The sequence below is a fragment of the Halyomorpha halys genome, unplaced genomic scaffold (assembly GCF_000696795.3).
Source record: "Halyomorpha halys isolate HHAL.00 unplaced genomic scaffold, Hhal_1.1 Scaffold657.1, whole genome shotgun sequence".
Classification (NCBI taxonomy): Eukaryota; Metazoa; Arthropoda; class Insecta; order Hemiptera; family Pentatomidae; genus Halyomorpha; species Halyomorpha halys.
In genome coordinates this window covers 312,129-325,405 of record NW_027105368.1, presented here as the reverse complement: position 1 = coordinate 325,405, position 13,277 = coordinate 312,129, and the positions used below count along the sequence as shown (strand labels likewise).

At 29.3% G+C, this 13,277-nt stretch overlaps 1 protein-coding gene across 4 annotated transcripts; it reads right to left on the bottom strand.

Annotated features, from left to right (window-relative positions):
- Window positions 1–1,418: 1,418 nt before the first annotated feature.
- Window positions 1,419–12,249, bottom strand: LOC106685090 (MAP kinase kinase 4). 4 transcript variants are annotated; one of them, XM_067050598.1, is made up of 12 exons: window positions 11,925–12,249; window positions 11,762–11,843; window positions 11,580–11,690; window positions 11,450–11,479; window positions 9,771–9,831; window positions 9,573–9,686; window positions 7,297–7,416; window positions 5,673–5,702; window positions 5,440–5,559; window positions 5,133–5,312; window positions 4,358–4,584; window positions 1,419–2,019 (listed from the first exon to the last, which is right to left on the bottom strand). In XM_067050598.1, exons 1-12 carry the CDS (start codon window positions 11,956–11,958, stop codon window positions 1,854–1,856), a joined length of 1,275 nt encoding a protein of 424 aa, XP_066906699.1. In that variant the 5' UTR covers window positions 11,959–12,249; the 3' UTR covers window positions 1,419–1,853. The 4 variants fall into 4 exon arrangements, with proteins under 4 accessions (XP_066906699.1, XP_066906706.1, XP_014283065.1 ...); XM_067050605.1 differs by lacking the exon at window positions 11,450–11,479 and having other exon boundaries at window positions 11,925–12,248; XM_014427579.3 differs by lacking the exon at window positions 5,673–5,702 and having other exon boundaries at window positions 11,925–12,247.
- Window positions 12,250–13,277: the final 1,028 nt, after the last annotated feature.

Below are 13,277 nucleotides of genomic sequence, written 5' to 3'. Positions count from 1 at the left end.
CATACAGAAGGGTTAACTATGTTAAAGTGAGATGTAAAAATTAATTTTTTATTGTATACATGTTGGATTGTGGTAAACTGTGAATATATCCATTGTACTGTTTGTAAGGGACAATAGTCAATAAGTTGCCACTAAGGCTTAGTTGTGTGTTTTATTGGTTCTGTATGAACGTTATGTGTTATTTAACCATAACTAATAAAACAGAAAGAACAGTTAAAACATTTTATTTGTGTCCACCACACCTGTGTTCAATAAACCTACTGGTTACCACCTTATTCTAACCATGGTAGGAGGGTTTAGTTTTCAGTCTGTGGGACTCCCAACAAATGAAAGTCGACTCAATCAGGGCGGATTTGAACCAGTGCCACAGTTTCGAAGAGGTTGCTAAGGAGAAGCCACAACTCCCTCGCCTACAGACAACCCATTTTAAGAGATCTTAACCCCCACTCCCAACCAATATGTAAAAGTACCTTACCCAGATCTATCTAGTTTGGTTGATAAGACGTGGAAATTCCGTATTCCTCTAAACAATAATGGTACAAGATAAATCTCTGATAGTAGGATTATTTTATATAGGTTCCTCTTTACTGTTGTCACCTTCACTGAAGTGGGATGCAAACCTGGGAAGTGGTCTTGTTGATCCTTTTTTCCACACTGAATGGTAGAAAAATACTCAATCATATTTAACTGTCAGCATTTAATGAAAAAGAGATCAAAATCTAAATATACAAGATAAGATCAATCTCAAAACAAAAGTGTCAAAATCCATAATTTTTAAATACAATTCATTGATGTCAGCTTTTGTGGCTAAAAGATTCAACACTATAATTCAAATAACATAAGCTTTGTAGTGGCTTTATACTACAGACATTAATGCCCTCGCAGTATTTATCTACATCAGTGATTATAAAACTATCTTTGCCATGGCAACCTTCTTGGGATAAAAAAATTTTGTGGCACCTCTTTTGGTCCAAAAAAATTTCACCGCAGCCTTATCAAGCTAAAATTAAAAATATAAATGTTTCCACAATTATTGTTAGATCAGTTGAATATATGGGGGGGGGGGGGAAACAGGGCTAAGTACATCCTGGAATGCACAATAATTTTTTTTTAAATATTTTGAGTAAGTGGCATTTGCTTGCAACATCTTTGGTGTGCTATTGGTCATGTACTCATCATATGAATAAAAGAGGCACGTATAATCCAAATTTAACACTGAGCAAAGTTAGTGTTTTATGTAATGTTTAATATCATCATTTTAAAGCAATCAAAAACTTTAATGTTAATGATCAGAAATATTTATTGAAGATATTCCTGCTAGATATCAAATCAGAAATCACTCGAGAAACAAAAATATTCGTAGATCGTATCAGTTCAATACAAAAGAAAAGGATAAAACAAAATAATTTTCACAACACTTCAAAAGATCAATCATTATTAATCTCTTCAATATAACACATTTACATTCTTAAAATTTGATTTACACACATGTAAAACTATCTTAACAATTTCTCAATCAACAATGCTATAATTTCTATTTACAATAGATTAGCAAGACATTTCAAAGTCAACATTCAATAACAAATAATTAACAATAGGCACATGTTGGTGCTATTATAGATATTTAAAACCAAAATATATATTCTTTTAAACTTCATGTTTTCATTAAAAACGTTAAAATAATAAAAAAACAACCACAACTTAACTAAGTGGTAATGAGTAAGTGTTCATAATCTGTTTTAAGAGAATGAGAACAAATACTTTTAGCAAATGAAAATAAAATAAATATATATAAATTTTTACAGTAATGGTTAAATAAACCACATGAAAGCCCAGCGGGTAATAAAATTGAATCAAGGTTGATCGGCAGTAGATAAAAAGGCTCCATTCCGAGCCATATTGTCTAAAACTTCTGAGAAGTAACCAGCAGTATTAACTTGAGCTTGTTCACTTTGTCGTATAAATGGATGTTCCAAGAGTCCATTATACTTTGGCCTTCGGTTTTCTTCTTTTATTAAGCTAAAAAAAAAAAAGTCAGCCAGTATTATTACACTTATCAGAGAAAGAACAACCAAGACTAAGTAGAGTAGGTAAACCGTCTTTTTAATCTTTCGAACTGTAAAAAAAAAACACTAAATTTTTTTTCAAACACTACTCTTTTCACACGTTGTTAATGTTTTTAAGGTAAGAAGCCTGCCTCTTATCATGGAATTTCGGAGGTAGGCCTAAAAGGGAAGTTTCCCTCTTGCTATCTTTGGTAGTATAATCTCCTCGAGAGAATAAGGTCATTATTGTATGTCCATCAATACTCATAACTTACTTACTGTTGTAAAGGTAAAGTAAAAAAAGGCTTTATCTGATGATGATTTGTAATTTGACAAAGTGAACTTTTAACCCTTAGCACTTGGTTGTCCCCTCTGAGAGGACAATGTACGTCTAGCATATTACTCGGTTATCCCATCTGAGGAGAAATGAAAGTTTATTACAGATTACAGAGAATGAACTTTTTTCATCACAATTTTTTAAGAAATGTATGTTATTCTGTTGTTTTCTATTAAATTGGCATAAAAAACAGACCAAAATATCAAGATGCATCATAAATAAATCAACTGGTTTTACATCAAAAGAGAACTTGCGAAGTGTATTCACGATGAATTTCACTATTCACTTCTCTAATTTATTGAACAATATGAAGAATTAATGGAACGAAGATAAAAAGTATGGTTCAATGATATTGGGAAACTTTATAAGATAATAAAGAAATCCGAAAACAGAAAAGAAATTTACAAGAACTCACATCGTATAAAGTGTCCAATATTAAAGATCTCTGCAGTAATAAGATGTTGTGAGTTCGTTATTTACCATTAGTAATTTCCAAACTATTTCTTTATCCTTTCTTTCGTTTAATAATCATTATTTTATTTTTTTTATAAATATGGCAAAATGACCGAACACCAGTGAGTCTTGTGATGCAAGCCATAGTGAATAAAAGTTTCGGATAGACATTTATACAGAAAGATTTAAAAAAATAAATATTCAAGCGAAGTTGATAGTGATGATATTATCTAATCATCAAGAAAGATTTTAACCAGAAATAAGATTTAACCATCAAATAGAGATTTTTTCTTCAATGTCTACAAATACATATAAACCAAATTTTATTACAATGCCTTACTAGGTTTTAAATGTGTATGATATAATTTCTCAATTCCAGGGTTTACTTTTTACAAAAAAGTGATATTGAGTTTATGGTAGGTAAATTATACAATTAATCTAATAATAGGTAGTTATTAAATTATAAACATTACAATATTTTGTTTTGTTTTTTCAGTTTTCTCTCAGTTATATTTATAAAAAGTGTTACCATAATTGTTGTAAAATGAATTTTAATTTGATAATAATAGTTTTATTTTAATTTTTTTTAAATTATAATACAATTTGTTTTTTAAAAAGTTGTAATTTAGCAAAGGGATGTTATGTTCAAAGAAGTTTTTTTTTTAACCAAAAGAACAGGATTTTTTGCTAAATAAAAATTCAACCACTGAAACCAATTCACTTTATTTCAAAATTTAAATTCCTACTAGTCTAATAGTTTAATAAAAATAAAAATTATCTACATGAAATGCTACAATATTAATATTTTATTATTAATTTTCCAAAAATGAATATGTTGAATTTGATAGAAAACTCTTCATATATACTCGTATTTTTTGTTGACAGAATTTAATGTATAATTTTAGGGATCAGATTTGAAAAAGGACAGTTTAGCCCCGAAATGTTATATAATTATTTAATAAAAGGAGTATTCTATTTTGTTATTTAGAAAGGTTAAATCTTCAGTTTCTTTCAAAACTTGCGAAGTGTAAAATCTGTAAGGCATATTAAAAAGGAACTCAATAAAAATAAATCAATCACATTTAAATCTTGTAAATTTCATATTATATAAAGACTTTATAGATTACATTGAGGCTAGAAAATATGGCATTATACACATTTTCATCAAGCAGCACGACTTCAGCCACTTACTAAGCAATAGAACCTGATGGAAACAACTGTCTGTACAGAATATTTCTACATCTCACTACTATAAAAAGTTGAAAACATCTGGGATGATTGATGGTAAATGAATTAAGTATCAGTTTGAAGCAAGCAATTATTATAGTCACCTGACTTTTACTCTAAAGTTAGGGTGAGAAGATTTTGGGTAGGCGGTACCAATAACAGCTATCACAACCCACCTCTAAAAGTAAGTTATATATATATCGTAGATTTTTTTTCTCCCCATTTTTCAAAGAAATAAAAATCGTAACTTTTTAACTGTAGAGCTATATTATATTAATTTTTTATTGTTACTTACCATGTATCAACAAATGAGATAAAATTTTCAGAAAACCGGTTTTGATAGGCAGGAGACAGAGAAGGAGCTTTGCCATTCACAACTTGGTAAAGTTGGTCAAAGACTGACTTCCACTTGGGATAGGGAAACCTCCCTGTTGCAACTTCCATCAGAGTAATTCCCAATGACCACACATCTGAACGAACATCGTAACCGCTCTTGGATCTTTGTGGATCAATTCTTTCAGGCTAATATAAAACATTGATTTCATTACTTTGCTACTTAAATAATAAATTAAGTATCTAAACATTTTAAAAATAGCAATATAATATAATAATAATAAAATTTTCTACTTTTCTTTTTATCTACAAATTTGAAGCTAAAAATATTTAAAAGAATTATATAAAAATATATAAACAATCTAATTCTTTTCTCAGATACTTTGAAACCAGCCATTTCATTTAACTGAAATTTCCCATCATCTAAACATTGTAAGAGTCATGAGTAATGCAGGAGAAACCTCAGGATACAGCTGGTAATAACTAATTCTAGTTATTATATTTTTAGGGAGTCTTGAGAACAAATTAAACACTTATTAGAACTGTAACTTTCACAAAACTATTGATTAAAAAATATTAGATCGAGAAACAACAAAACATTTTGATAAAGTATGATTTAAATCAATTAATGGAAGCAACAGTTTACCAATAATTTTTTAAAATAATAATTAATTTTATCTCAACATCGAAATATTACTTAAATATTAGAAGAAAAAAATAAAAAGATATATAATTACCGCCATATATGGTCTACAACCCGCATCATTGGTTTTTGCAATGGAGTCGACAAGCTGCCCTGAAATTCCAAAGTCACATAATTTAATATTACCTCTCCTGTCGAGGAGAATGTTGCTTGGTTTAACATCTCGATGAATTATTTTCAAATGTTCTTTCAAATAATTTAAAGCACGCACAGTCTGAAAAGGTAACAAATACATTTCAACAATAATATTTCTAGAATCACCCTATAATAAATGATATGACTAGGTAAATCTAGTATAAGGAATATGTAATTAATCTACAAGTGAACATCAATAATAATACCGCAACTGCAATTTTTCCAATCACACTCTCAGGAATCTGAGTTACTAAGTGCCTATAAATAAATTTATAAAATTTATCCAAAGATGTATCCATTAATTCCATGCAAATCCAACAATCTCCCTGTAAAAAAATAAGAGTGTTATGACATTTATTATATATTACATTTATTTTAATATTACAATTATGATATTAAATATTATAAGAATGTTATTACAAATAGTCCTTGTACTTACATCAGGTTCCATTCCTTGGTAAGTATGGTCCTGCTCGACAAAAATGTGTATACGTACATAAAACCATATTATGTTTATCTATAAGTACTTCATGTATAATGTGTGCTCAATTTCATTAACTTTATTTTTTATTTTAATTGATTTTTTAACAGATATATATTCAATAAGAAAAAAGCAAATAATTTTTTTTTCAAGTGACTAAACTTTGAATTCAAGCGCCATAAAACAGTTTCAGGTATGAATTGGTTAAAGAAGTTACACCCAAATGATTTGAAAGGGGAATGTAAAACGGACACTACCAGTATAAATAACTAGCATTACCCATCGCAGTGGCTTGATATTATCAATTCCCTTACTCTCATGAATAAAAACCTTTGAGATTTGAATTTGAAGTAATATTTTTGGGTGCTCAATTTCTGGCATTTCAATAATGTACATAAGACAAAAAATAAATTCATAGGATTTCAAAACAAATAGTATTTTCACTTTTGTCTTCTCTTGGTATCAAAATGATTTAATTGGGGTTTTATTAATACATTAATTTGTAACTGTACTATAAAGTCACAGCTCTTACAATACGTATAACGCCAATACTTCTGGCAGGCAAATAAAACTTGGTGAATCTCAACCTACTAATCTAATGAAGTTGTTTTCCAGATTTTTTGACGTTTATGGTAACTGCTCTGTTCTTATGGGTTGTTTTTAATTAAATGATTTTTTGTTAGAAATAAAAAGTAATAATTAATTAGATGTTTCTTTAAAAGTTAACTTTTGTGCTTATTTCATCTATTATAGCATAAATGAAATATTTATGAAAAACATAACCTTGTTACATTATAACTTCTGACAAATACATTACTTACAAGGAGAGTGCAAGGTCTTGGGGCCACGGATTTAATTCAAATTTCATATGATGGTTTAGTTTCCCTGTTGAATATGATAGATGGTTATAGGGGCCATTACTCAATAATTTTTTAGATACTCGCAATTGAAGATGCAATTCACTCGTTAAATTCAGTTTTGTAGTGATTACACATAATCGGTTTTGCGTAACAGCAACGGATTGGTGTTCCTCGTTGAATAGTTATTCTGTATTATTATTAATTAATCTGTAATTATACATATGATAATGACAAATACAACTATTATAAGGTTACTAGCCATTAAAGATATTCATTTCCAATTTATTTAAACTCCATTCTTATGTTCCATAAGTAAAAATAGACATAAAATAAAAAAAGAGTTATTAACCCTCCGCAGAGTCGAACCCGGCTCTAAACGATGAAGAACATCGATCTGTTGCCCTATGTTAAAACCATTATGTGTAATCGCTTGCCACAGAACTGAATTTAAATTTTTATCTTGAATATTAATTTGCATCTTTAATTTCAAATATCTAAAAATTGTTGAGTTGTGGCACCTATAACCTTATATCTTCATCAACCGGGAAACTATATTTACCATCCTACAAAATTCGAATTAAATCCGTGATCCCAAGACCTTGCACTCTCCTTGTTAGATTCCTTATTACTACCATAAAAGGTAATATGATGAGGAGGGCAAAGCACAAAAGTAAATACTGTATTATAAAATTTAGGTGATAAAAAAGAATATACCAGCTTACTTCAATAAAAAGGGCACCATAGAACTTGACTATGTACGGGCAATCATTTGACTTCATAACCACTCCAAGATCCATCAATAGCTGTTTCTGTTCCCTTTCATCAACTGTTGATCTAATTCTCTATAAGTAACATAATAATTTAGTTTTGGTTTTAAAATATAGGTAATAGATAATGATAAAAAAACTTGTTATTATGATTAAAGTATATCAACAAAATAAAACATATAATAACCAATAACCAATAGCTCATTTCAGAAGGACACAAGTCCAAAATTGCCAATACCTTGAAATTAAGAAATTATTAATTTCACAAAATTGGTTTTCAGAATGTATAACAAATTTTTATTAAATTTTTTTCATGAAACACATTATAATTTTTGAAATATTGAAGCAATCAGTAATGCTGAGACAATTTTTTCGCATAATTCGAAACACATAAACCTGATGAAAATATCCATAATTCTCTTCAGTCCATCCCCGATATCCACCGAGAGGCCAATGAAAACTAAGCAGCCATAGTAAAAGTGAGAAAAGATACTAAGAGTCAACTTAAAGGTTTGAAAAGATGTTGGCTGAAGCAATGAAATAGTTTAAGCGGAGAAACTGACTGTCAGGAGATGGGTGATATAGTAGTCCCAGTTTGGTCAATGATAAAACCAAGGTTTTTATAAAGGAACAGAAAAAAAAGGAAGATGATCCAGATGTAGTCAAAGAAAAACTCAAATAGTCGTTAAACTATTTATTGTGAGCCGACATTTTGCCCCACATTGCAGGATTTCATCAGGGCTAAGAAAAATATAAACACCTAACTGATGTGAACATAAATGAACAAAGTAAATGAAAAATTAAAAAGATGTACAGTAAAACATAAAAATTAAATAATTTTTTTTTTTAATATAATTTCTTCCTCCCTAATATGTATATTATCATTTAATGTTTGCCTATTTTTAATATTTTCTTTAATTTTATAAAACTGTTTACTTTAAAATTATTTTTAACTGTCAATCCTCACCTACTACCAATACATCCTGTCAACCGTTCACTTTCACACTGACCTCTTGTCTGAAAGGTACATTTCCTATCTTGTTCATTACCTTCCTTTATTCTTGATTTTACTCTTCTTCCCCTTTTTCTATCTTTTGCATGTATGGTATTTTATATTTCTTCTTTTTTTTAACTGTTTTCATTAATTGTATAAAACTTTTCATCATTCTTATTTAATTTTTATGTTTCACAGTACATCTTTTTAATTATTCATTTACTTTGTTTATTTATGTTTACATGATATTATTGTTTGTATCTTTTTTTAGCCCCAACGAAACTCTGCAACGTGGTGCGAAATGTTGGTTCATAATAAATAGTTTAACGACTATTTGAGTTTTTCTTTGACTAAACCTGGATCTTCTTCCTATTATTATTACATACCGTCAACCAGCAATCTTCCATTAATTTATTTAAGTATGCTCAGACACTGATTTCATCAAATATGCACCTTAAACTATACCCAAGTCCCTGGTAGCCCAGCGTGTTAAGGCTCCAACTTAGCTTTCTTGTTCTAGATGGTTTAATCCAAATTAACTAGTCTAATCTTACCTGAGGTGGGGGGAGGAGGGAGGAAACGGGGTTCACTTTTATTTGGTATTAGACCCAAAGAAAAATTTTGACCCTCTCACAAGAATAGGATACCTACTGACAATAACTCCCTTAAAGATTCTCTCTGGTGTGAGTAAAGTAAATAGTTCAGATCAACCTATAGCTAAATTAATGATAAGAATTCATGATAATGCCAAAAACAGTATTGGAAATGTATTGTACTACGTTTATCATGTAAATTTTTATTTCCACTTTCACGAGAGATAATCAAAACTTCGTCTATCAAATTCAACAGAAAAGAATTGTTTATTTATTATTAATAAGTAATCAATAACATTAATCATTGGTACCATTACAAAGCTTATGTTACAATAGTAATCAGAAAAAATAATGAGCAAATAATAAATTATAAGTAGAGAAGATGGTTGGGGGGGGGAGGGGAAGGAGGGGTGCGGTCAGCAAATAAACCATCTTCTCCACATATCAATTTAAGGTCAACTATCAACACCTTATTAATAATTTATATGTATCGATAGTGAGTTTTATGCTAAAAAAAGGTATCTTTTCTAATCAAAATACATCAATTAAATTCATTTATTCATACCGATTGGTGACTAGCTATTTATAATGTATTATAGGATCAGGGAACTGGTATTTGAGAATATTAATAAAAAATTATGTACCTTGACAGCCATTTGTGTTCCACTATCATTATGAACCATTTTGTTAACAGTTCCAAAGGCTCCTCTTCCAATTTCCCCATAATCAATTAAATGGTCAGAAGAAAAACTGTAAATCTGAAATTGTCAGATCCTAAATTATAAACAACCTGAAAATTATTAATATAATGATTTAACAACAAATGGATAAATGAGTCTTACTTGTTCAGGGGAAACTTGTAATATCCCAGTAGAGTGGATATTATGAGCAATTCTCAGCCTCCTAGGGGAGAAATACTTATTTATAAGTGATATCATAACACTACATGAAAAAAACAAAAAAAAAAAAACAACATAAAACACATGCAATAATAAATAACAAAACAAAATGAAAACAAATCCTAATTAAAAAACATCTAACAAAAAAATTAATGACCAATGCACAAAAACGTAGGATACTGTGACAGATCATAAACAATACAAAATAACAATTAACAATAACTATAAAGGAGTTATCTAGAAAACATAATGTTTTGACAACTTATCTTTTCCCAATATTCTTCAAACATAACAAACTTCAAAATAATATTCAATTTCAAAAATTAAACTGAAAAGATTTACTTAATTTAATGTTAGTAAAGCATTTAAAGGTGTAAATCATAACTTTAACATCAAACAGACATATTGTTTAAACCATTCTTTGAATCATTGATTTTCAATGCAATAAATTAAAGATTTCAATAGCATAAAATCAAGGCTGTGGCTGATTGTATTGAGCCAAAATCTTAGCTATCTTATTTCAGTAGTGGTGCGTGCGGGTTCGAATCCTAGGCCATGTTGACTTTTATTTCATGGTAAACCCTCAAAATAAATCATAACTTTCCTAATATAGCTAGTATAGGTTGGTAAACTGTAAGAGAACCAGGTTTTCTTATCTTAAGTTGGAGAACATATGGATGTTAAATCCCTAATGAAAAAAATAATTTATACATAGATAAATTAAATCTTTAAACATCCACAGTTTACTGTCCCGGTTAATTTTCTAATAAAAAGTAAAACAGAATTTAACAAGGAAATCTAGTACTTTGCATAGAACTGTGGAAAAAAAATGGATATAAAAGAAATAAATATAATGAAAAATAAGGTTATACAGTATATATTCTATTAAAAACAAAAAGGGAATAATGGGTTTAATAGATACAAAATCATTGGTTTCAAATTATATAACGAATTTTGTCATTTTTGTTGGGTGCAGATAAAAGTTTACGAACTTATTGTAGGTACATCACTGATACACACTATAAGGCATAGTGATATTTAGTATGAACGAACTATATAAAAAATAAGTCAGACAGTGTATTAAAAAAATTTATAATTACAGTAATTAGTTGTTAAAAATAACTTGAATAAATTTGCTAATTTTCCAGACATCATTTTAAATTAAATACTAGAAATTGGTTAAAAACAATAACAAATTTTCTTAAGAGCTTTCAATCAAGATTCTAGTGAAACTCTAACATGAAAAAACACAAGGATATATAATTGTTTTTGTATGTAACAGGCCTACATGTAAATGAATTTATGAGACTCATATATCACAAAAGAATGGTTCAAACAATAAAAGGTAAACATTAAATGTAAATATTTACAAACCGGATTAAGATTTCATTGTCAACAAAGAATAATGGATGTTTCACACATGCTAATATAGTGATACATTTCACAATCAAAATCAATAAATTCTAAAAGGAAAGTTCAAAAATAATACCATTGATGGACAAATTGAACATGTTATGACAAAGTAGAATAAGAATTACATGCACTTCTTAGATGCACACACAACATAGAAATTGGTTAGATTTACAGAAAAAATAAGTAAACCACATTATTTACACTCTAACCTGACTCTGCTACGATCATGGTGTAAAATACTGAAAAGTGTGCAACATAGTTAAAGGAAATATATATTTATGAAAATCAATATAACTATTTTGTACATCAAGTAAAACAAAGACGTTTATTAATACTAACTGTGATTTTTCAGTAAGGTCATTTTTTTCTGAGCAAACCTGTGCAGGCTTAGCGCGTCTTTCTTCAAAGTTATTAAGATTCAACTGCAGTGGAACACTAAGAGGGCGCGATCTTAAAATAAACAATTAAATATAAAATGATAAAATAATTAATGCAATAAATATGGCAAAAGTTTCCTTTACATTTCTTCCTGAAAACTGGACGATCCATTATAAGCCCTGTTTCCATTTCTAAATGGCAATGTCAACTGCTGCCTTCTTTCAGCTACAGAAATAGTGATAAATATAAATTTCCAGAGAACTTAAAAATAAACATCTTTCATGAATAATTAGTAAAAATACTTACCTTGATATGGGTTAATATTTGGCCGACTGTTCATCTTAAATCATAGAAAATAAATGTATAAAACAGAACTTAAAAATATTCCCAAGAATTAGGGCATCTTCTCATTCCTAGAGCCGTATAATTCAAAAGATCCATAACTCATCAAGATACAAAATAATGTAAATATGGAAAACAATTCTTAGGTCATTAAGAACTATTAAATCAATGCTCTATTAACTGTCTTAAAACTCAACACATTCAGTATTTGCGTGTGGGAATACTCCAAATAAACCTGTCAGATCAGTACTCAAGAAGGTAGCCATAGAGTCTCGACACAGAAATACAAGAATATATGAATGGGAGCATTCAAACATTTTAACGCTCTCTAACGGCCTCTAAAGAAAGGATTTAGAGCTTCATTTTGTAATAATTGGCAATACTTATTTGCACTTTTCTATCTTATTTATTTAGCTCAATGTCTGTAAAGTTCTCTAAAATGCGGCGAAATTTTCAAAATCCACTTATATTTCGTAAATAATGGTGAAAAAAAATGATTTTTTTTTTGCTTTGCTGGAATAGAGGCATACTCGACAAAAAATATTTTTATATAGACTGTACCGTAGGCTGTGGTTTATTTGTTTACAACCCGTTAGGGTTGATTAAGCATAGCTTTAGGACGGTCTATAGAGGAACCATAGTAAACAAAGATACCTCTGTCTACGGTAATATCTTTGAAACACGTCCATTTCAAAGTAAAATCAGGGCCAAATCAGGGCCTCTTTTATTATCTTCCGCAAGCTATCCTTATCTTGAGCTGTTGATCTGAAGTAACTGTCTTACATTATTTATCACAGCGTTCTTCTACTAACCTAACCAGAGTGGAGAGTGTCAAATTTTCATTCTGTGAGACTACCACAAACGAACTGGATTCGAACTAGCGCCGCTGCAGTTACGAGCTTGCTAAGGGGTCGCCGTAACTCTCTCGACTAAAAACAGCTTGATAAGCTCATTTTGTTCCGTAAAGCGTTCAGTTAAGACTCTCTGGAGGATTTTAGATTTATCCATTCTCATTAAATGTCCAGTCCATCTAAGGCTTCCTAGATGCGAAGGCATTTGTGCAACAATTAATTGAATAGTGAATGTTTACATTGCTTAATGAGTTACATTGAATGTAATTCTTCGATACAGATGCCTTTAATTTAATGAAGCGCATGGAAATAATTTTTATAAATTGGCTATTAATGATTATTTGACCTATAGGAATACATTTTAAACAAACATAAATCTATAACATTTCTGAAGATGGAAAAATAAAACCCCGAAAGTCTATGTTTTAAAAAAATAATAGAAGTTTGTATTCACTGTTCAGTTGAT

Bases quoted from the DNA above. Each gene is read 5' to 3' on its own strand.
- LOC106685090 (XM_067050598.1), bottom strand. From the start codon at position 11,958: ATGAACAGTCGGCCAAATATTAACCCATATCAAG. The intron at 5,313-5,439 runs GTATTATTATTG...TTACCTTTTCAG, and splicing joins TTGGAAAAATTGCAGTTGCG to ACTGTGCGTGCTTTAAATTA. The intron at 2,020-4,357 runs GTAAGTAACAAT...TTTTTTTTTTAG, and splicing joins ATCTCATTTGTTGATACATG to CTTAATAAAAGAAGAAAACC.